The sequence below is a fragment of the Rhinoraja longicauda genome, chromosome 3 (assembly GCF_053455715.1).
Source record: "Rhinoraja longicauda isolate Sanriku21f chromosome 3, sRhiLon1.1, whole genome shotgun sequence".
NCBI lineage: Eukaryota > Metazoa > Chordata > Chondrichthyes > Rajiformes > Arhynchobatidae > Rhinoraja > Rhinoraja longicauda.
This window is the reverse complement of record NC_135955.1, coordinates 76,501,427-76,526,877: the sequence shown is the minus strand read 5'-3', so window position 1 is coordinate 76,526,877 and position 25,451 is coordinate 76,501,427. Positions and strand designations below refer to the sequence as shown.

The 25,451-nt window shown below is 40.4% G+C and overlaps 1 protein-coding gene across 6 annotated transcripts in view; it reads left to right on the top strand.

Moving 5' to 3' along the window:
- Positions 1-25,451, top strand: part of rhobtb3 (Rho related BTB domain containing 3) — an 85,290-nt gene that overhangs the window by 53,219 nt on the left and 6,620 nt on the right. For all 6 annotated transcript variants that reach the window (XM_078396474.1, XM_078396475.1, XM_078396473.1 and 3 more), the window contains 6 exons: positions 11,138-11,243; positions 14,035-14,397; positions 15,629-15,741; positions 19,857-19,983; positions 22,480-22,653; positions 24,583-24,749. In XM_078396474.1, the coding sequence (XP_078252600.1) occupies positions 11,138-11,243; positions 14,035-14,397; positions 15,629-15,741; positions 19,857-19,983; positions 22,480-22,653; positions 24,583-24,749 (1,050 nt within the window). The remainder of the gene's footprint in view (positions 1-11,137; positions 11,244-14,034; positions 14,398-15,628; positions 15,742-19,856; positions 19,984-22,479; positions 22,654-24,582; positions 24,750-25,451) is intronic.

The following is a 25,451-nucleotide window of genomic DNA, read 5'->3' as shown; positions in this document are numbered from 1 at the left end:
ATGGAGGTGGGAAGGAGTGGGGAGGAAGGGGTTGAGGGGGGAAGGGGGGGAGGGAGGGAATAGGGGCCCCATGCTGATCTGTGTATGTTAAGTGACTTGCACAACTTTTAAAAACTGGCAGTTGTTTTTCGCAACAATGTTGCAACCATGTAACCGGGAGGGGGGAGGGAGGGTGGAAGGAGGGGGGAGGGGGAGAGGGATGGAAGGGTGGAGGGAGGGGGGAGGGATTGGGGGAGGGAGGGATGGAGGGAAGGAGGGAGTGGGGGGGAGTTAGGGGGGAGGGGTGAGGGAGGTGGGGAGGGAGGGGGGAGGGAGTTGGGGAGGGAGGGGGAGGAGGGGGAGGAGGGGGGAGGGAGTGGGGAAGGAGGGGGGATGAAGGGGTTGAGGGGGGAAGGGGGACCTCCCCTTTTCCCAGTACCACAATGTATCCCCCATCTCACAGGGGCATTGTGACATCAGTCTCTCCGTTTTTTTTTTGTGTTTTTTTGTCATTGTTGATGTTAAATGTACGTTTTGTTTTATTTTTAATTCTGTGTATGTAGGGGGGTGGTGGGGGGGTTGGGGGAAACCTTTTTTTAAATCTCCTCCTCAACGGAGATGCGACCTTTACCGTGTCGTATCTCCGTTCGCGCAACGGCCTAACATCGTGGAGTCGGCGGCCTCCAGCTGGGATCGACCTCGAAGACTCCGGTCGCAGGGCCTGGACTTACCATCTCGGAGGCTTCGGCCGTGGGCCCTGCAGACCGCAACATCGGGAGCTCGCAGGTCCCTGGCTGGCGACCGGCTTTTGGGAGCTCCAGCCGTAGCAGCTTCGACCGCCCCGAAGCACGAGGCACGATCAACCCGCCCGCAGGCCCTTCATCGCCCTGCGTGGCTCGGCCGCAGCACTTTACATCGCCCGGTGGGGGCTCAGGACTCTCATCGCCCTGCGTGGCTCGGCCGCGGCATTTTCCATCGCCCGGTGGGGGCTCAGGACTTTCATCGGCCTGCTCGGCTCGACCCTGGGACTTTCCATCGCCCGGTGGGGGCTTCAAGGGGTTGGGAGCCTCGATCACCTCGTGGCGCCACGGGAGAAGAACGAGGAGGAGATAAGACTTTGCCTTCCATCACAGTGAGGGTATGCCTAGAGCAATCACTGTGATGGCTGTTTTGTGTAAAAAATTGTATCTGTGTGTCTTGTGTTCTTTAATGTCTACTGCCGGACCCTGACGTGAGAGGACGCTGGCGTTGATTATTCGCCGCTTTTCCGTCAGGATAGTTTGTCTGTTTGTCTGTTTGTTTCTATGTTAATTGTATTTGTAAAGCGCTTTGTGCATGTGTTAAGGCGCTATATAAAATAAATATATTATTATTATTATTATTATAATCTGAAGACCTTCAATAAATCCGCACCACAGCGCCCCCTATAATTTAGGGGGGGGGGGGGGGAGCGCTTTAAAACCTCTGTAACTTAAAAAACATGCGACCGAATTAAATAAAAAACAATTTTGCAGCAGATAACCGCGTGGTGATTAAGGCGGTGCAAAAATCGTGGCGCTACGGTTCACCGTTTTGACGAAATCAGAGAAACCGCTGTTACGCGCATATATATATATATATAACACAAGATCTGAGTTTTAGTAGTATACTAGCACGAGTGTGCCCGTTGGGCCCGTCCTCGTAGGGTTTCCATTGTAACCGGGAGGGGAGTGGGGGGGAGACTGGAATTAGGTGGCTAGGTGGCAATCAATCATAAGATTTTCCACTTAATGTGTAGAACTGTAATTGTGCTTCAATTTGTGTATCCCAGAGATTTAAGGGGCACTTGTGTGTGGAAGCCTTTGGGCTCCCTTGCCCGATAGTGAAGAAAGTGCTTCATCACTCTTCACTCTACTGCGTACTTTTAAACAACCACACATTAAGTGGCAAAGCCAGGAAGCTGGGGATTGATTGCAAACTAGAGTAGAACGGTGTGTAATATGATGAGGTAAAAGAAAGGAATAAAAATAACCCGACAAATTTTCAGTTCATTTTGGAAATCTAGGTTTCGCTGTCAAAGTCAGCATTCTTGCCCATCACTAATTGTACTTGAGAGTGTGGTGGTGAATTGCCTTTTTGAACAGCTGCATTGCTTCTGTTGAAAGCTGCATCCACAGTGCTGCTGGGGAAGGAGTTTCATGATTTAGACTTGGAGATGATAAACATTTGCATGTCTGGATGTGGTAGTAAATACTCCAGGATGACCCGAGTTAACAGTAAGAAATTACATCTGCTCCATTTATCTCTGAAATAGTGGCATCCATTTCATAAATGCCAATGTGGACTACCTGTATCTTTGCCATATTGGCATTCATGCTCCACTCCAGCCTCTGCCCCATCTATCAGCATGACTCCATTCCCTTCTCCAAACTTCCTTCAAATATATTTATACTGTTTATTCAAACCATTTCCCATGAAAGCAAGATCTGCATTCAGAATACTCTTTGGATCAAGAAGTTTCTTCCGAATTAATTATTGGAAAACAATCATATGTTGACGACATCTAATTATACTTTTCTCCACAAGTGGAAACATTCTCTTTGTGTCCACTCTACCAAAACCTTTCTTTGTTGTTAAGACCTCTGTTAGTTCACTCCTCAGCCTTCTTTACTAAAGAGAAATTCACATAATAAATCTATTCTTTCCTCAGATGGATAATGTCACACTTGAACTATAACATTTTTAACTCTCTCACATTGAGTTAGTATCATTGAAGCTTGATAACAACTGTAAGGAGCTGAGGATCCCACTTATTCATACAGGCAGAGAGCATGGAAACAGGCCCCTTGGCCCAACTTGCCCACGCCAACCAACATGCCCCATTTACACTTGTCCCACCTGCCTGCATTTGGCCCATATTCTTCTAAACCTATCCTATCCATATACCAGTCTAAATGTATCTTAAACGTAGCAGTAGTACCTGCCTCAACAACCTCCTCTGGCAGCTTATTCCATATAGCCACCACCCTTTGTGTAAAAACATTACCCCTCAGTTTCCTATTTCTTTCCACCCTCACACTAAACCTATGTCCTCTGGTTCTCAATTCCCCTACTCTGTGGAAAAGAGTGTGTATTTACCCCATCTATTCCTCTTTTCTACACCTCTATAAGACCACCCCTCATCCTCCTGCACTCCAAGGAATAAAGTCCCAGCCTAGTCAACCTCTCCCTGTTGCTCAGGCCCTCGAGTCCTGGCACCATCCTCGTAAATTTTCTATGCGCCCTTTCCAGCTTGACAACATCTTTCCTATAACATGGTACACAATACTCTAAATGTGGCCTCATATCTTATACAACTGCATCATGACCTTCCAACGTCTATACTCAATACTCAATATTAATGAAGGCCAATGTGATGAAAACCATCTTGACCATGCTATCTACCTGTGACACCACTTTCAAGGAACTATGTATCTGCACTCCTAGATCCCTCTGCTTCCCCTCTTCCCTTTAAATCCAGATGAAGGATGTTGCTCCAAAACCTTTCCCTTCACAGATTATCTATTTGCCTACTCAGTGCTGCTAGGCCCACTGAGTTGCTCCCACAGTTTGCTTTTGTTTCATAGATTCGAGAATTGTGTCCACAGATTGCAACCCTACTATTTAAGAAAGGAGGAGAAAACAAGTAGGGAAATGAAGGAGAAAAAAAGCAGGGTACACAGATTAGATAGCTTGATATCCGTAGTAGGAAAATGCTAGAATCTATTATCAAGGAATTAGTAACAAGGCATTGGATTGAGTAAAGGAAAATTTGTGAAAGGGAAGTCATTTTTGACAAGCCTGTTGAAATTTTCTGAGGTTGAAATGAACAAAATCATAAGATCATAAGATCATAACTGATTGGAGCAGAATTAGGCCATTCGTCCCATCAAGTTTACTCCGCTATTCAATCATGGCTGATCTATCTCTCTCTCCTAACCCCATTCTCCTCCCTTCTCCCCATAACCTCTGATACCTGTACCAATCAAGAATCTATCTATATCTGCCTTAAATATATCCACTGATGGCCTCCACAACCTTCTGTGGCAAAGAATTCCAGATTCACCACCCTCTGACTAAAGAAATTCCTCATCTCTTTCCTAAAATAACGTCCTTTTATTCTGAGGCTATGACCTCTAGTCCTAGACTCTCCCACTAGTGGAAACATCCTCTCCACATCCAAGCCTATTTTTTCAAAATAGATAAGAAGAAGCCAATGTGCGTACTATATTTGGACTTTCATATCGACTTTGATAAGGTGTCACGTGAGATTATTAAACAGCGTATATGGGATTGGAACTAATGTACTGGCATAGATTGATAATTAGTTAACAGGCATAAAATAGTGAGAAGAAAGTTGCAGGCACATGAGACTCCAGATGCAGGAATGTATAGCAAGTAAAGAGGAGCTGCTGGGGAGCTCGGTCTGTGGAGGAAATGGGCAGTCGATATATCATGTTGAGTTCCTCATCTAGACTGAAAGTACCCCTCTACTTAGAGAGGTAGGGGAGGGTTGTCACAAGACCACTGCAGGTGAGCAGGGGTTGATTAGTCAAGTTGGGTAAGGAAGGGTGGAGGCTAAAAGGTGATATTGGACCCCAAGAAAGGGAGTTTGTAGAATGCCTCCGAGATGGGTTCTTGGAGCAGCTTGTACTGGAGCATACCAGGGAGAAGGGAATTCTGGATTTAGTGTTGTGTAATGAAACGGATTTGATAAGGGAACTCAAGGTAAAGGAACCATTATGATGTAGTGACCATAATATGATAAGTTTTAAACTGCAGTTTGAGAGGGAGAAGGTAAAATCAGAAGTGTCAGTATTCCAGTTGAACAAAGGGGACTATGGAGGTATGAGGGAGGAGCTGGCCAAAGTTGACTGGAAAAGGACCTTAGCAGGGAGAGTCCAGAACCAGGGGCCACAGCTTAAGAATAAGGGGTTAGGCCATTTAGAACTGAGATGAGGAAAAACCTTTTCACCCAGAGAGTATGTGAATTTGTGGAAATCTCTGCCTCAGAAGGCATTCAAAAGAGAGTTAGAGTTCTTAGGGCTCGCGGAATCAAGGGATATGGGGAGAAGGCAGGAACGGGGTTCTAATTGTGGATGATCAGCCATGATTGCATTGAATGGCGGTGCTGACACGAATGGCCTATTCCTGTACCTATTTTCTATGTATCTATGTATCTTAAAAGGCTGCAGATTCTGAAGTGCGCTCAGAGAGGAAAGAAGAAATTTGCTGTTCATTTTTGGATTAGGAGGTAGTGATTAGTAGGGTGGTGCAAGGATTAGTGCACCCCAATTGATCACAATCTAGACATGGCGAGTACAAGACTAACAATATTAAACTGGAATTATACATGGCCCTGGTGAGACCCTGGTGAATTTTCTGCACAAGAGGACTGTACAGGTGTAGTTATTAAAAATATCCAAGCAGAAATTTCTAAATATTTGGATATCAGAGGAATTAAAAGATATGGGAGATAGGAAAGTGGTGCTGAGGTAAAAGATCAACCCAGGTCTTACTGAATGCTGGTTCTGCTCTGAGAAGACATTTTCCAGCATCTTTTTCTTGCCCATAAAATGACAAATGTACAACACAACACAGATATGGCTTTCAGTAATGACGTAAGTGATAGTGAATGGGAAAAGCACAATTGGCTGTTTGGCTGCTATATCGGGGATCGTTTGAACATGGCTAGAATTTGTATTTCAAGTCGAATGTAAAATGCATGCAAAAGCATAGAATCATAGACTGGTTACAGCTCAGAAAGGAGCATTTGGCCTGTCGTGCCCGCATCTGCTCCCTCCCAGGGCAACTCACTAGTTCCACCTGGCTGGCCTCTTCTCCATTACCTTGCAAATATTTCCTCACCACATATTTATCCCATTTACACAATGGAAGCTGCTTCCATCACATCCACAAGTAGTGGATTTCAGTTTCCAAACACATACTCCCATACAAAAGTTTTCCCTCGTGTCATACTTAATTCATCACCCCTCCATTTTACACGTGCGACCTCTTGGTCTCTTTCCTTCCACTAGTGGGAACAGCTTAAATGATCCAATCTGTCAGTAGGAGTGGACCCTAGCTGAATCATTCCGTTCATCCAGCCCAGCCTGTCGCTAACATGGCATTAAATGGCGGTATTAAATGTTTTCTGCATTTCAACTTTATTCTTTTTTCACTGTCGGTCATATGTTAACATTTGGATTGCAAATGAATTTATTCCACCCTCACCCCCCCCCCCCCCCCCATTGACCATTCACCTCTTGAACGCCCATTCATTATGAAACCCCACTGCCTGGCAGTCCTGCAAAAATAAAATTGATGACATGAATCTGGACACAAACTCAGAAAGGAATTTTATAGGAAAGAATGCAAGGAATCTCTTTGGTTTTGTCCAAGAAAGAAATAGTTCATAATCCATGGTACTAACATAGGGAAAACATTATTGCAAGATTTTAGATAAAACTCATCACGGGATATTAAATTGAATAAAACACCCACATGTGCACATACAGCTGCTAAAACCATCATATTGAATTTCTGTTCAATAACAAAGACATGGTGTGTGTCTACAGAACAAAGAGAACAATTCACTGCAATGTACTTGCAATTTTTCTTATTTAAGCACATCCCCACATGATTTCTGCATTGCTCAGTGGGGGGTTTTGGGTAGAGTTGCCAACTTTCTAACTCCCAAATATGGGACAAGTTGACATCACCACCCGCGCCCCCACGTGACCTCACCCAGCCAGTGGCCACGTGCTCCCGCTCCACCAATGGCGGCCGGCAGCCGGATTGCTATGCAACCTCCGTTAGGCGAACACACTCGGCCCCACTCCCCGAACACACTCCGTTAGCCTACACCAGGGGTGGGCAACCTTTTTGTTACTGCGGGCCGTATCATGAATTAATGAACAAGCAGCGGGCCACTTAGTTTACATAAAAAAGAAAAAATATACTTATTTTATTAAAACACAACTCACTAAATTTTGCATTAAAAAATTAAAGGCTAAAACTTATAAAACGATTTGTCCTTAACCAAGGTTCACCATTTGTGATTAAAACATATTTAATTCATAATTTATTTCTATTAAAAATCTTTTTAATTTATAAAATACAAGGAAACTTACAATGTAAACATTTTAAACATTCATTATTGAAAAGTGGAAAGTCCACATAAAAAGGGAATAGTTTGTTTCAATTTAAATATTTAATAAATCATTGAAAAACCTAATGTTTTTTGCTGTTTAAAAGCTTATCAATATTGGGGGTTCACATTTGTTGATGCCAAAAGCAATACACTATTTAAATGAGCATTAGTTAATCTGGTTCTCGAATAGTCTGGTAATGTCAAAGTATATTGTATTCTTTTAGCACAGCTATAGTGTCACTGCAAATGTGTTGTTCCTGACCCAAAACGTCACCTATTCGTGTTCTCCACAGAAGCTGCCTGACGTGCTGAGTTACTTTGTGTCTTTTTTAGGAGACCAGCATTGGTAGTCCCTCGTTTCTACATTCTGTGTTCTGCAAAACAATATTGAACAGCTAGACAAGTGAAGGCACAGCTCTGATCTCGTGAAAGTAAAATTAAAAACGAGGGCACATATTATTCCTTGCTATTGTGAGCTGTCAACATCGTTCCCTCCCAACTCTGAGGCTGAGTGATCAAAGGCAATGTCCATCCCGTCCGCATTTGCCCGGACTCCGGTCCCCGTGTTGGAGGCGGCTGGGGGGTGGGAGGTTTACAGTGAATGTCGGTGGTGTATCGCAGCCCAGTGGGCGACCGCTTCCCCCGTGAGTGGCTGGATCGCTGGCAGCTCACCCCCACCTCACGCATGGCTGTGTTCCAATAATATTCTTCTTTTGATTTTTTTTTCAACTTTTTTAAACTGCAAAAATCATTATTAACTCACGGGCCGTAAAAAAACAGGCGGTGGGACGGATTAGTACCGTGGATTGCCGACCCCTGGCCTACAGCATCCGGGCCAAACAAATTGAACCCAAAATACGGGATGTCTCGGCTAATATGGGGCAGTTGGCAACCCTACCTACAGTGTCCGGGCCTACAGCGGCACCTAATATTAGGCCCCGGGCCTAATACAGGACAAGGGCGGTCCCGTACGGGACAAACAAATTTAGCCCAAAATATGGGATGTCTTGGCTAATACGGGACAGTTGGCAATCTTATTTGTGGGTGTGTTGCTGAATGGCTTAAAATGCTAGGCATTTAAAGGGTTGTTAAATTGCCAGCTTTTGAAGGAATTCCACAAATAAATTTATTGTGGGGGAAAATGTAAATGGCTAGTTATAACATATTTTAAAGGAATGAGCCTCATAGGAATGACAAATTATGAAACCATGTTTTTACATTATTTCCTTCAGGCTGTGGTCACTGCTGGCATTTATTAACTGTCCGTAATTGCCCTTCAGAAAGTAAAGGTGAAGAATTTCCATGACCTGCTACAGTCTTTCTGTTCCTCACATTGTGAGCTGAAGGGCCTATGCTGTACAATTCTATGTTTTTGTGAATGGAGCAGGGCAGTGATTTTTAGGATTTAGAACTGGCCACTGTGAAAGGATTGTGATATATTTGAAAGTCAAGATAAAGTCCATCCCGAAGAGGGAGATCTGTGGATGGTGGTGATCTCAGGCACTTGCTCCCTTTGTCCTTTGTGGTAAAACTGACAGATTTGGAAGGTGTTGTCAGAGTAGAATTGGTAAACAAAAGCAATGCCTTAAGCAGATAGCATGCTCTGCTGCCATGATAGTAAAAGCGATAAATGCTTACGATTCTGGATGGGATACCTATCAAATGAATGGGTGTGTTTGGAAGACACTGAGGCTTGTTGCATTTTTTGGACTTTCACTCAACCAGGCAGGAAGAAAATTTGTTCATTATGCTTCTGAGCTGTGCCATTTAAATAGTGGAAAGGGTTTACAGGTGTCATGCAATGAATCTCTCAGTGCAAGATACTCAGCATTTGAACTGTCTCTGTAGTTACAATATTTGTGTTCGGTCTACTTGAATTTCTGACCAATGGTGAATCTCAGGATGTTAGTGATAAGAAACTTTGCAGTGGAAAATGTAGCTAGGATATACCAGTTCATGAGAAAAAAATCCAAGATGGATCATACACTCAGCTTTTCCTGCTGAACATGGCATAGGCTTCAGTCGTATCTTTAGCACAGCAGATAACATAAAAGTGGGTGGCATCGTAGATTGTGAAGATGGTTATCAAAACTTGCAGTAGGATCTTGATCAGCTGGGCAAGTGGGCTGAGGAGTGGCTAATAGAGCTTAATGCAGATGTGCAGGATGTTGCATTTTCAACAAATTTCAGAGGACCTCACATGGTCCACCAACACCGCTGCACTAGTCAAAAAAGCACAGCAACGGCTGGTTTTCCTGAGAACGTTAAAAAGGTCAGTCTGCCACAACAGCTACTGATGACCTTCTATGGCTGCACCACAGAGAGTATACTGACATACGGCATCAATGTGTGGTATCTCAGCTGCACGGCAGCGGACAGGAAAGCTCTTCAGCGGGTCGTCTGCAGAGCGCAGTGGATCATTCGGACACAGCTGCCAGCCCTGGAGGACATCTACAACGCATGCTGCCTCAAGAAAGGCACCAGCATCTACAAAGACTCCACACACCCATGCCGCCGTCTGTTTGAACTACTTCCATCTGGCAGACGTTACAAAGCCTTCTACGCCCGCACCTCCAGACTAAGAAACAGCTTTATCTCTAGAGCTATAGCTGCTCTGAATCGGTCCTGCTGAGAACCCTGTCTCTGCCCCCAGGATCATCCGGCACAACTGACCCCTGCATGAACCTTTTTTTGCACTTTACCTTGTTCCCGCTTTTTTTTTCTTTTCCCGACCCCCTTTGTTGTTTTCATTTTTGCCGTGATTTATATATATATTTGATAGCATCGATATGGAAGCGACATTCAAAAATCTCGTTGTACTTATATAATGACAATAAAAGATATTGTATTGTATTGTATTTAGGAAGTCAAAACAGGGCAGGGCCTTCAAAGTGAGTGGCAGGGCCCTGGGGAGTGTTGTAGAGCGGAAGAATCTAGAAATGCAGATACATAGTGTCATGAAAGTGGCCTCACGGGTAGAAAGGGTGGACAATTATGAATTACGTAACCACCTCCTCAATAAGCGTCAACAGAGGAACACCTCAAGATGCTCAGTCTCCTTCCCTACCCTCTCTATACCCATGACTTTGTAGCCAGACGCAGCTCCAACGCCATCTTTAAATTTGCTGATGACACCCACCATTGTTGGAAGATTAACGGGTAACAATGAATCCGAGTACAGGAGCGAGATTGAAAATCTGATTGGTGCCGAAGAACAAACATGCTCTTGACTTTAGCAAGACCAAGGACCCGATTGTTAACTTAAGGAGGCAAATGCCTGGGATCCATGAACCTGTCATCATCGATGGGACGGCAGTGGAGAGAGTCAACAACTTCAAGTTCCAGGGTGTGGAACTCATATCTCTATAGCGCTGAAGATCTGTCCTGGGACCAGCACATTGACGCAATCACAAAGAAAGCTCATCAATGCCTCTAATGCACTAGAAGTTTAAAGAGCTTGAAAGCCATGACCACAAGTTTCAAGAACAGCTTCTTCACAGCAACCATCAGGTTCTTGAATAATACACAACACTTACCTCAGCAACCATGATCTTCTATGGACTGTCTTTCATTGCACTACGAACTTCGCTCTTTGCACTATAGTGGTTACCTAGTATGACGGTTTTAAATTGTCTTTTTGATTATTGCATTTTATCTGCATGTTAATGTGTTTACGGGCCTGTTAAGCTGCAATAAGAATTTCATTGTTCCATTGTCAGTGTATATGACAATTGAACACTCTTAATTCTTGACTCATGAGAATTAATAGCTTCCAGTACTCTACCAAATGTACTCTTCTATTTTGGTGGTGGGAAACAAGTAGTTTAATTTATAATTATAAAAATGAATGCATTTCTCATAAAATTGGAAGAAACTGGATTATGGTTCATACAAATTGTTTTTCACTTAATTTTGAATTTAATTCTCCAGCTATCTGGATGTGGGTGATTCTGATTATTGCACAAATGTTATGTACAATTTTTTCAGTTAGAATACTTCATCATCCAATGTTTAAAGCAGAAGTCCTCTCAGAAGAAAAAGAAAAGGAGTAGCAGACCCCAACTAATTCCACCACCTAGACTTAAGGAGCCAGGTAAGAGAAGGTAATGAGGGCGAGTGCCTTTACATGGCTTATGTAATGAAAATATGCAAACCTACCAAATTATTCCATTGATTTTAACAAACAAAAGCAAACATTTTATTTATAACATCAAAGATCCCATCACTAATGTTATTTTATTATTATTATAATGAATGATACCTTAACTTAGGGGTCAATCATGGGAATAAGCATCAAAGCGAGTCAGAGCACTATCTATTTCTGGAAGCTGGCTGTAAATCTGATCCATTCTGGTTTGATGAAACTCTCCTTCAGTTCACTGAAAGAGCCCTGGTAAAACATGTAAGGCATTCACAATAGACAATAGGTGCAGGAGTAGGCCATTCGGCCCTTCGAGCCAGCACCACCATTCAATGTGATCATGGCTGATCATTCTCAATCAGTACCCCGTTCCTGCCTTCACCCCATACCCCCTGACTCCGCTATCCTTAAGAGCTCTATCTAGCTCTCTCTTGAAAACAATCTAATTCTTAGTTAGTTAAGATGCAGAGTACAAAGCTGCCCCTAATTTATTAACACACCAGGTAAGAGGTTAATATAATATTTCATTTTTTAATGAAGCTCTTCTCTGAAACACCAAAATAAATCAAGTGAGGAGTGGGGTTAGGGAAGATGCTTGAAAAAGAAAATGAGGCAAATAGAGAGCATGAAAAAAGGCTAGCAGCAAAGATATAAGGGATTTCAAACTATTCTTTTTGCGTATGAGCAGCAAAAGGATTGTAGGACAAGGGGTGGCGCTCATCAGCGACAAAAGTTACATCTGAAAGCAGAGAGCATGACTTAGGTACAATATGAGCCTTATATGTCAATCTTCACCTCGGGTCTCAACAAAGGAAGGTGTAATTAACATTTCTGGATGAGGAAGCACTTTAGAGTCGTACTGCACTTGAAATGGAAGGCAGAGACAGCAGAGACCTTGATTATCCAAACTTTGATAGATTCTTGGTCAAAAAAGGATAGAGTGATAAACCCATCATGTCAACCTCGGAAGTGCGGAAAGTTCTAGAAAGTTCTAGGAATCAGGGAGAGAAATAGCAACCACTTGGACGTGGGGAGAATGAGGGAAAGCCAGCATGGATTTGTTAAAAGCAAATCATGCATAAACTAACTTGTTTTAGGGGGTTTTTCAACTATCTGAACAGGTCAATGAGGGAAATATGGTTGATGTGAAATATAGGGACTTCCAAAAAGCCCATGATAATAAAATACCACATAACAGGCATCCTGAAGATCAAAAACTAAAAAGGCCTGTAGCAACATGGTGGAAAAACAGGCAAAATTACAGAAAGCAGAGAGTAGTAGTAAATAATTGTTTTTCAGACTGGAAGTGTACAGTGCACCACTCCAGGGGTTGGGATGAGGACCATTGTTTCTCTTGATATATTTATCAATGACTTGGATAGACAAGGGACTGGTTTCAAATTTACTGATTGCACAAGAATCAGAGGCACAGTGACCTGTGAGAATAGATTTTAAGGAGATAGATGCAGGATGATTGAATGGGTGGATATATGGCAGCTAAAATTTAATACTGAGAAATCCAATGTTATATTTTTGTAAGAAGAATGAGAAGAGGCAATAGAAACCAGAACTCATAATTCTAAAAGTATAGGTGCATGGTTTATTGAAAGCAGATTAAGAAAGTGGTTAGAAAAACATACAGATGTGTGCTTTATAAACAGAGACATAGAGTACAATAGCAGAGAAGTCATGATGACCCTTGAGAAACGATAAATCACTAGTTCAGCCACGACTGGAGTATTGAGTCCACAGCAGCGATGTGATGGGTTTGGAAATTTGCAGAAAATTACAACAATATAACTCCAGATAGGAAGGACTTTAATTATGTTGATAGACTGCAGAGGCTTGTGTGATGTCCTTTGGAGGTTGCACAAAGATCTAACAGGTAATTAAAACCGCAGTGAGCATAGGGGAAATAGACAGAGAGAAACTGATCCCATTGACAGAGGGATCAAGAGATGGGGGTCATTGAATGAGGGTGAAGGCAAATGAACTAAAATTGACACCAGCATTTATTTTCACAGTGATTGGTTAGGTTCTGGAATATGCTGCTAGAGTAAGGATTAAGACAAATTTAATTAGACCTTCAAAAGGAAGCTGGAGAAGTATTTGAGAGGAAATCACTTGCAGGGTTATGGTGGAAGCGAGGGATAGTGTGGGAGTTGCTAGATTGCTGCTCTGTTCAGCTGGCAGAAGCTTAACAGGCCGAATCCTCGCTGTAACCATTTTATGTTTCTGTGAGCCTTGGCATCTGCTCAGTTCTGCAATATTATTTTTTCCCAGAGGGAGCCTTAAGGTATTATTTGTTTTTGTATTGAATCCTGTTTCATCTGGCCACTAGAGATGGACAAAAAAGGTTTGCCCCACTATCAAGATATTTTTCAGGCATTCGTTTGGGTGTAATGAATTGAGGATTTTTGCATCTTACTTACATCCAAATTTCTACTCCAAACAATTGGGTTATAAATTAAAATAATTTTCATTTCTTCTAAAATATTTCATATTACTGTACAGATTTTGAGTGGAAAAAATAACATTAAATGTTGGCAACTTATTACAGTAGGTTTTCCCCTTTATGCAATAGGAATGTACATTGTAATACTGGTTTAAAATGACTGGTTTAAACTTGCTTGGTTGTTCACTGCTCATGTCGATAATGAACAGAAAATCTTAATACTTTTCAATAGTGTACATATTTTTAGTTTTGTACAGAAGTTGATTATTGATTCTGTTTCTCTTCCAGTCAAGTTACCATGTTTAAAGATTGAGACATCCCGGTTTCACTGTGACTTGCTAAGCCTTTTCTGCAACTCTTCGTGTACAGATGTGGTCTTCTCTTCCAAGGATGGACAAGATGTGGCTAGAGCTCACAGGCTTGTGCTGTGCACAGCAAACTATGTCTTCATGCTACTGTTTGCTGTGGAGATTCCTGGCAACTCTGGTGAATTACCTGGGAAGATTGCTCGCAATCTGTTTCTAATAGAAAAGGACAATGCAATGAACTCCAGTCAAACTTTACTTCAAAACATCCTGCCAGTAAGGGTCATCATTTTAGACTCACTGCTCTGTGCCTGCTTCTCAGAGGTCTTGAAGTTCATATATGCAGGTTAGAACCTGTACTGCTGAAGCATTAAGATGCTGCTTTACCATCTTGGAAACTTATACGGAATGATTTTGTTTAAATTATTTTCTTAAGTAGCCACCATGGAGCAACTTGCATGTATTCTCAAAGGTTAAAATTATGATAAAATAATTAAATTGTAATTATGGATGCATGAGAAACCAACAATAGGTCAGAATGCCAATTATTCATTTCTGAGATCAGATGAGATTAAATTAATTGGTTGCTCTTCCCGTTAATGTTTGCACAAAGTAAGTTTATTTATGTGATGACAATACCAAGGCTTATCTCTTCTTATTACCTGTGCTCCCATCCAATTATTTAGCAAGGTAAATACTTCAATGCTTCCTCTCCAAACAGCTGCCAACACCGAACCTTGTAGTATTCTCCAAACCCAGCTATCGTCCCCTTACTTAAACTCTCCCAATATCAATTCTGCTCTTGTGGATATTACATAATGTTAAGAACTTGATGTGATACCTGGAATACTCCTGAATAAGATTCATTTGTGCCGCCTCACTGCTATCTCCAGATTCTGCACAACAGATTTTCATCAACATAAAAACACGTTTGTAAAGTATAACTTCAAGTGAACATATTAATGATTAAGAATGGTAATATCACCTAGCAAGACTTGATCTCATTTATGTTCTCTGATTTTCACTATATCTGGATAGGATTCCTGTCACTTGTGCTCCTTTAACATGCAAACTGAAAAGGAAGAGAATCAGGTTGTGGGGCAATGTTGCACTGCGGCACACTCTATCTGCCACACCTCACTCAACCAATAAAGCAGCCAATTGTGCCTACTGAAAAAAGCTGGAAGTACACTTTGAGCACCAGGCCATATTTCGGATAGGTTAACCCAACGTTTTAAAACATTCTAATATTTGGTGCTTTAGAACAGGAAGATAACAGGATATGAAAGTGGGATTACATTGAACTAATGTGAACAAGTGATTGGTCAGTGTGGACTCAGTGGGCCAAATGGTTGTCTCCATGCTGTATCTCTAATTTAAACTAAACTAAACTAAGAAAGATAAAATTAAAAGTAAACTTTGCTTTAAGAGCTTTACTTTTAGCCACAAGAATTGCAGAAAGTTTAACATGCAATGTTTAATTTGTAAATTCAGAATTAAGTCAAAATAAGATATTGATTTTTACATTTTGTAATTTGATTTGACAATAATTTATTAAAATTTTGAACTGTGACTAGGGACTGACAACTGGGATGAATTAAAATCGGTCCTCTGGAAGAAGTTAAAAAATCTCGAAGAAGTCAGGCAAGTGTTGGAAACACTCAAACTACTCTTCAGATGCAACACTAAGGTATGTTAATGGTGAATACATAGCCTGGAACAGAACTCTAATTTTTAATCCATTTTACTATTATTTATTGTTACGGTCAAGTGGTGTAAAAAGTAATATACAATCACCTCTACTTACTAACTGTGTGTTTAATACTCTAATATTCAAAATCATAAATTCCTGTCTTGTATTCTGCTGTAGCCTTCTAATCTCACTTCCCTTCCATCCAATATTAGTTATTTTTATTCTTTCTCCTTTTCTATTTGCCTTCTAGTGATTTAATTATTTTTACTTAAGACTTTTTCCAGTACTGACAGAAAGTTATAGCATAGTTCCATTAACTCTCCTTTTCTCTTTCTCTACAGATGTTCCTTGACCTGCTGAGTATTTCCAGCACATGTTCTTTTTATTTCTGATTTCTTTTTTCAGGGCAGGGAGTGAATTGGGGAAGTTGTTTAAAATAGGAGCATGGGAATTAGATGAATCAACCAAAGCTGCTGTTTGTTTCCTGAAGCCTGATATTTATTTGCACGGCCAGGAAGAGGACGCTGAGATTCTACTTATATTTGAACTCCATTATTTTTTTTTCCAACTCCTTCTCCCAGCTGGCATCCAGCTAAATTGATTGACTAATGGCCAGGGGAGTAATTGATACATGGGAGCTTAATTAGGAGAGCACAGTCAGTGATTAAGAGTAGGAGAGAGATTATTGACAATAGCATCAACTTAACTTGAATTTAATCTTCAAACCATTCAAATGTTTTCACTTAAATCTCAGTATGAAGAATATGAAATTCCTCGTATGTTGCAAAACATACTTGGCTAATAAAGTATGATTGTGATTGTTCGTAAGAGTGAGAAAGAGGCTCCAGTTAGCAAGGGAGATGAAGAGATGGGATAGAAGGGAGAGGGAGAATGAAGGTATAATGAAGCTTGGGGGAGGGAAAGAAGCTGAATTGGGTGGGGAAGAACATGGTTTACAGGGTGGAGAGAGGAAACATAATTTGGATGAAGGGTCACAAAACAATATGCTCAGGGAAAGAGAGAGAGAAAAAGAGAGCATGATAAGGAGGGAGCAGAATAAGGCTGCAATCCGGATGCTGAAATCAGGAGAGAGGAATTGCATTGTCGCGGGAGGGAGCTAAAGACTTCCATCAGAGGTGGAGGGACTAGTCTTGCCTTTGCTGCCCTACAAGGAAATGCTGCAATGGCTGCTCCTGGTTTTCTTTCACAGCTGAATTTCACTAGCTTCTGTAAAACCCCCATGCAGCAGCAGGCAAATACGATAATGTGTTTGGCAGTGGACATTTTCAACCATTTGCATGAAAAATTTGTATTTGCTAAATTGTGAGAAACTAGGTAATGCAGCAGAACAAAGAAATTTGGGAGCCCAAACTGAAATGGAGTGAACAAGCACAAAGAGCAATTAAATGATTTCTTGGGTGGGCACGAAGGAAAATTTCCTTTGACATTGATTACCTTTGTGTAAATTGACCATTTTAGTTCCAAAATATTTTTGTTAAATTTTAAAAAGCCTTTGCAGACTTTCCAACATTTTTTGACATGTCCATTCGTTCTCTTGACATGATTTATTATCGTCTGGAATAGTTCAACTTTTCAACTTCATAGAGTCATAGAGTGGTACAGTGTGGAAACAGGCCCAACTTGTCCACACTGCCAACATGTCCCAGCTACGCTAGTCCCACCTGCCCGTGTTTGGTCCATATCTCTCCAAACCTGTCCTTTACATGTTCCTGTCTAACTTTCTTAAATGTTGGGATAGTCCCTGCCTCAACGACCTCTTCTGGCAGCTTGTTCCATATACCCATCACCCTTTGTGTGAAAAAGTAACTTCTCAGATTCTTATTAAATGTTCAGGGAACTATAGCGAGTAAAACTGATTGGCAAAGTTTCTTCATGTGTTCATGTACGTAGTTTAGTTTATTGTCATGTGTACTGAGGTACAGTGAAAAGCTTTTGTTGCGTGCTAACCAGTCAGCAAAAAGACAATACATGATTACAATCGATCCATTTACAGTGTATAGATACATGAGAAATGAATAACGTTTAGTGCAAGGTAAAGCCAGCAAAGTCCGATCAAGGATAGTCAGAGGCGTAGATAGTAGTTCAGTACTGCTAGTACTTCAGTACTGCTGTTCAGTGCTTCATGTAAAGGAACACTATAAGTTAAGCGTCTGATCTACTGTGCACCACAACATGAGAAGTGATAATATAATCATTTTTGAGTAATTTACAATGAAACTCACTTTGGTCCTTATCCAAATAAAATGTTAATAAATACCTTGATTATAAGAATTACCTATAAAGCAAGATACACTGGTAAAGTTTTTATTCAGTTGTAAAACTTACTCAATAGACACAATTGAAACGCCTCACCTTCCTTTCGGTGCTTTATAATTGCAAACTGGATGGGACCAACAGTTTTTACATTCCATTTAAAATAAATATCTGCATCATGATACATTGATATTTATGCTTTTGAAAGTAACTACTCTTATAATAATCTGTAGACTTTTAATTGATAAATGATAGGGCAGCACAGTGGTATAGCAGTAGAGTTACTGCCTTACTGTGTCAGAGACCCAAGTTTGATCCTGGCTACGGGTGCTGTCTGTTCGGTGTTTGTACGTTCTTCCTGTGACCGTGTGAGTTTTCTGGGTACTCTGGTTTCCTCCCATGCTGCAAAGATGTATAGGTTTGTAGGTTAATTGGCTATGGTAAAATTGTAAATTGTCCCTAGTGTGTAGGATAGTGTTAGTATATGGGGTCGACACAAACTCGGTGGGCCGAAGGGCCTGTTTCCGCGCTGTCACTTAAAGTAAGCATACAGGTACAACAGGCAGTGAAGAAAGCTAATAGCATATTGGCCTTCATAAAGAGAGGAGTTGAGTATAGGAGCAAAGAGATCCTTCTGCAGTTGTACAGGGCCCTGGTGAGACCACACCTGGAGTATTGTGTGCAGTCTCCTAATTTGAGGAAGGACATTCTTGCTATTGAGGGAGTGCAGCTTAGGTTCATGAGGTTAATTCCCGGGATGGCGGGACTGTCATATGATGAAAGAATGGAGCGACTGGGCTTGTATTCACTGGAATTTAGAAGGATGAGAGGGGATCTTTTAGAAACATCTAACATTATTTAGGGATTGGACACGCTAGATGCGGGGAACATGTTCCTGATGTTGGGGGAGTCCAGAACCAGGAGCCACAGTTTAAGAATAAGGGGTAGGCCATTTAGAACTGAGATGAGGAAAAACTTTTTCACACAGAGAGTTGTGAATTTGTGGAATTCTCTGCCTCAGAAGGCAATAGACAATAGACAATAAGTGCAGAAGTAGGCCATTCGGCCCTTCGAGCCAGCACCACCATTCAATGTGATCATGGCTGATCATTCTCAATCAGTACCCCGTTCCTGCCTTCTCCCCATACCTCCTTATTTTTGCTCTCTCTTGAAAGCATTCAGAGAATTGGCCTCCACTGCCTTCTGACGCAGAGAATTCCGCAGATTTACAACTCTGAAAATGTTTTTTCTCATCTCCGTTCTAAATGGCCTATCCCTTATTCTTAAACTGTGGCCAATGGAGGTAGTGGAGGCCAATTCACTGGATGTATTTAAAAGCGAGTTAGATAGAGCTAGCGGAATCAAGGGATATGGGGAGAAGGCAGGAACGGGGTACTGATTGTGATCAACCATGATCACATTGAATGGCGGTGCTGACACGAAGGGCCGAATGGCCTACTCCTACACCTATTGTTTATTTATCTATGTTTATGTATCCCTCAATGCAATCATTGAATCCTTGCCCCTGATATTTCTTTCTTTGAATTTTATTTTGTAAGATTGTGTCACCTCCCTTTGTCAAACACATATTGTAGTCTCATGTGAATAAGCTCCCAAATAGCTCCACACTGGAACAAGAAGAGAAATCCAGTGTTCATCCTTGACACATACCTAGAACCTCTATATAAATGTTGTTTGTTACATTGTGGTAGAATCCCTAAAAAATAAAAAATACACCATAATTTTGAAAATTAATTTGACAAATTTAGAAGCTATTTGAGAAAATGTAAATAATTACAACAAATTATCCAGTGTCCTTTTTTTAATATATCTTACAGGCATTTTATTCCATTGGGATTGACTATCAAAGAGCAAAAAGCAAGGAACAGTCTCAAAGCTGCTGCTGTTCTTTGAGCCTTTTCCTCAAAAACCCTGACTTGGCTGATGTCATTTTTAAAGTACAAGGTACAGATTTCTTTGAAACCCAAACGACTGTTTATGAAATGTCTGCAGATGAAAGGTCCTTGAGCCAAATTGTTTTCATGGTGTCTCACAGATTCTGTCTAACTGGTTGAATATCTCCAGGATTTTCTGCCTTAGTATAGTTTTCTTTGTTCACGGAAGTCAAGATTTTGGAGCTCTGTGAAACTGAGTTATTTTGGCTTGGTTTGTGAATGCTCAATATTGCTCTTTATGTTATAACGAAATGCTTATAATCATGTCAATGATATCCCATGAAACATCACACATAAAACATTACTTTGGGGTATTTGTCTTTATCGGTCAAGGTCCAGGTATTAAAGTTGGGAAGTTGTGTTGTAGCTGTGTTAAAATTTGATCGGTCCACATTTGGGGGGGAAATTTGTAGTTCTGGTTGTTGCATTAGAGGAAGAATGTGGAGAGGGTGCAAAGGAAGTTCACCAGGATGTTACCTAATTGGAGAGTATAACTATAAGAAAAGGCTGGACAAACTTGGATTATTTTTGCTAGAATGTAAGAGGCAGAGGAGGCAAAGTTTTTGACGTGTATAAAATTATGAGAGGCATAGACAGGGTAAGTAGTCAATCTTTTTCCCAGGTTGGAAATGTCAAATACTCGAGGACATTGTTTTAAACTGAGGGAGGGAAAGTTTAAAGGAGATTAACTGGGCAAGATTTTTTACATGAGAATGAAAAGTGCTGGAACATGCTGCCAGGGGAAGTAGTAGAGGTACATTCAATAGAAAACATTTAAGAAGCATTTGGACACATGAAAAGGCAGGGGGCAATATAGACTATGTGCTGGCAGATGTGCAGCTTAAATGGGCATCATGTTTGGCACAGACATGTTGGGTCGACGAGCCTGTTTCTGTATTGTACTGTTCCATGTGGCACATTAGGAGAAACTGGAAATAAGTTAGGAGTAAAGTATTGCAGATGCAAACACTATTCTTTTAATAATGTTAGTATTTGCCACATTTTATTCTTAATTTAATTATGGCTAACATTGCTGCAGAGATTGATGTGAGTAACTTATCTTTTTCTAAAAAAAATATTTTCATCTCTCTGGAAATGTTTGTCATAGCTGAAGATAAATAATTTGCTTCTTTTTCATAGCTTTGATTGAAAATACAAAAATATTTCAGAGTTCTTTAATGTTGTTATTTCTTTATCTGGGGGATATTTTGTAAGGAATAGTTTATGGTGCTGGAAATAGGGGGCAGTTTATAACTCCATCAGATGCCATTAGTCATTGCGACAGAGGCAGACATTTATTGCACCATGCTGGAAGAACTCTTTTGAAGAACAATTAAGTTAAGCCCATTTCCATTTTCCATATCTCCACAATAGTTTCCCCTTCAAGCACTTCCCTCATCAAAACTGCTTTTGAATATGAATTAACTTCCCTGCTCTCTCAAACAGTGCATTCCATAATTTAAACATCCATGTATAAGAAATGATTACAACTCCTTTGAAATTACACAATTTAGCTTTTAATACCTCTCCTTAATTTTCTTACCAAAATATACAATCTCTGTTAAATTTCATCTGCCACATCAAATCCTAATCTTTCAGCAGAATTGTATCTGCTTTGTTCAAGGTCTTATTTAATGCTAGATTCTATTGACTGTTAAATTACTTTTCCACTTCAGGAGATATCTCTCCTAGGTGCATTTCCCATCAAGGTTATTTTCTTCTCTATTAATCGATATTCTTCACTATGCAGCAAACACGTTATCTTGATTTTCTCACAGTCCTAGAGTTATACAGCATGGGAACTAGTCCATTGGCCCAATTTGTGCATGCCAAGTACATTAACATTCTGGGCTAATCCTATTTGCCTGCATTTATCCCATTGCCCTCTAAACCCATCCTATTCATATCTGTCTAAATGTCTTTTCAAGGTTGAGATTGTATCCATTTCTATGGCTTCCTCTAGCAGCTTGTTCCAGATATAGACTACCCTCTGATTGAAAAACTTGCCCCTGATGTTGCTCTTAAATTTCTCCTTTTCCATCTTTAGCCTGTGCCCTCTAATTTTACTCTGTGGAGAAAGACAGTAATCGTACACTTTAGCCATGTTCCTCATGATTTTGTACGCATCAATAAGGTGACCCCTCAGCCTCCTATGCTCCAAAGAAAAATATCTCGGTCGGTCTCGCCTCTCCCTGTAACTCAGGACTGTCAGTGAAGTTTCAAATCACACTTCTTATTTGTAGGTGCACATATCAGGGAATGTCATCTGCCTTGAGAAATTTAATCCAGAATATCACCGCATACTCCTTGATTACCTCAGAAATGTCAGATACAAAGCACATGCAAAAGTATTAATATGATGAAAAATAATCATGCATAAGGTGTAATATTTTCACTTTTCTAATTCTATCGTTTAGTTGTATTTATCCATAAGAAATTAGAAATAATTGTTCCATTTGCAGAATCAAAGTGAATAAAATGATTTTATCTTTGTCTCTTTCTCAAGATATCTCTATATATGCTCATAAAGCTGTCTTGGTGGCTCGTTGCGATGTTATGGCTGCAATGTTTAGCGGAAACTATGCTGAAACAAATGCGTGTAATATTCCTATTCATGGTGTTTCGAAGGAAACCTTCCTCTCTTTCTTGGAGTACCTGTATACTGATTCATGCTGCACAGGTAAGGAACTAATTTTGTAGAGGAAGAGGGAGGAATTTTCAAGAAAATAATAGTGGTCAATCTGTTTCCAAACTTCATTTGTTTAATGTCAATTTTATTTGTGACATCCATAATTTTTAATGTTAAAAATCTGATTGACAGATTTTATTCACGTAATTTTTTTCAACTATTGGGAAGCAGTACCCTTGTTCATCCTGTTTGCAAGTCAGTTTCTAAATAAGCATGCAGAGTCTACGTTTTCTTTAACATAGGCTTTAATGTTACATTTGAAATTCCCCAACTGGGCATGTATGTGACATCACTGTCCTCATCAATGTGCAAATCCATGCTGTCAATTGTGTAATAATCAAGGATAATTGTCTTATTTAACCATTTCTAATTCATTTATTGGAGATGCTTTTTATCCAATGCTGATGACCTGATGTTGGGAGCTTCAAGACCCAGCATAGATGGCAATAGGCAGCAGACATCATCTCAACTTTCATGCTGAAAATTTGTGTTCCAGGACCATCTAGTTCATCTTTTAGTTAAGCTTTTTAATGCATAACTACAACAATATGGAAACTTTCCATGTTTTGTCATCACATAAAACAGGATGCTTTCAATCCAGCTAGTTACTGCTCCATGTGTCTAATCTCAGTCATCAGCAAAATGATGGAATGTGCAATCAACTCTGGAACCAAGTGGCATTTTATGAAAAAGGATCTTATTGACGGCAAAGTTGGGTCTCACCCTGGACCACTCAGCTTCAGATCTCAATGCAGTCTTGATCCAAATATTAACAAAAAAACAGAATTCCAAAAGTGAGGTGAAAGTGACTGCCCTTGAAATCTTCACAATAATTACTCTAATCTGCCTTCAAGGAACTCTGATAAAACTGATAATTGAATCAAGGAGATTTTCTCTGGCTGGTGTCAATAATCAAACGAAGGAATGCATTTGTAATTTTTGGAAATTAATAATCTCTGCTCCAAGACCTAGATGCATTAGTTTCTCTGTGCAGTGTGACAACAGCCAACCATCCTTAGTGCATCTTCAATTACCTTTCTTCCGTTTTATAGGTCAGATCCTGAAATATTCATTGATGAGGAGACAGCGTTTAATTCCATTCACAGCTCCTCCATAAGTAAAACACTTCACGAGTGACTACTATAAGACCCAGCCATTATTAAGGCAAAGGCTGACATGTCACACCACACTGTGCAAAGAAATGATTATCTCCAGTAACAGAGTTTAACCAATATTCATATTCAAAAACATTATGATTATGAAGTTTCCCCACCTGGGGTTATATTTGAACAGAAATTTAACTGGAGCAGTCATTTAAGAACTCTGGTCTAATGGCAAATCTGAGGTGAAGTATACTACAGCAAATGACTCAACCAACGACTTTGAAAGCATTTCATCCTGTACAAAGCACTAGCCAGAAGTGTGATTGAATGGATTCAATTTGCCAGGGTGTCTGGAATTCACTCAGGAGGTTTAACACCACCCAGGGTAAATAGTCTCATGATTGTGGCCATCCTCCTTAACTGTTCAGTCCATTCACCTCCTGCACACTGTGGTTGCAGTGTGTCATGTTTATAAAATATGCTGCAGCTTTTTACTTGGATTTCTCTGACTGTACATTATTTATACCTAGTAGTTGAGAGGTGCAAATCATGATAAGAAATCTACACTGATATAAGGCCTACAACATGTTTAAATATGTCAATTTTGTGTACGGTAATAACAAAAAACAAAGTGCTGGAGTAACTCTGAGGGTCAGGCAACATCTGTGGAATACATAGATTCTGCCTGACCTGCTGTTACTCCAACATTTTGTGACTTTTTGTAAACCAGCATCTACAATTCCTGTTTCTACATGGTGTACAGTGATTATTGGTATTATTAGAAAGGTGTTTATAAGTTTAACTTACATTTTTCTAGCCAGCATTCTCCAAGCGATGGCTCTTCTTATATGTGCTGAAATGTACCAAATACATAGGCTACAGCAGATATGTGAATCATGCATTGTTACACAGTTACAGAGCATGCCCAGCAGAGAACTTGTATCAACCAACCTCAACATTGTCAACTTGTTTAACAAGGCAAAGGTAAGCCTACATGTTCAGATAATAGAAATGTTTCTACCTTTTACAGTAATTTAGAGACACAGTGCGGCCCTTCAGTCCACACAGTCTGTGCCGATTGGCGATCATCCCTCCCTAGCACTATCATGCACCACAAGGGACAACTTAATTGTTTTTACCAAAGCCAATTAACCTGCAAACCTGTATATCTTTGGAGTGTGGGAGGAAACAGGAGCACCCGGTGAAAACCCATGCTGTCACAGGGAGAATGTACAAATTCCGTACGAACAGCACCCACAGTCAGGTTCAAACTTGGATCTTTGGTGCTGGAAGGCACCAACTATCGCCGCGTCACTGTGCTGCCGAAAAATAGTAATATTTTTTTTTAAGAGGTATTAAAATAACTTGTTTAAATTCAATTTGATCAAATGAAACTTAAAAACATATCAATTTTGCGAGGTTATTCAGATAACCCACACACATTTTTTTCTATTTTAATTGACTGGTAAGAGAAATCATGTTCTGTGCTGAATTTCACACTCTATATTTAAAAATCATTAGATCAGTATCAGAAAAGAATCCATTATTTTCTTTGCTAAAAATTGCAAATATTTCAAAATCTTGTTTAAACATTTATTACACAAAATTGGATTTACAGTTTTTAATCTGAATTTGAAACATTGGGACAGATATTTGACTTGAATGATGAATCATACCATATTGCAG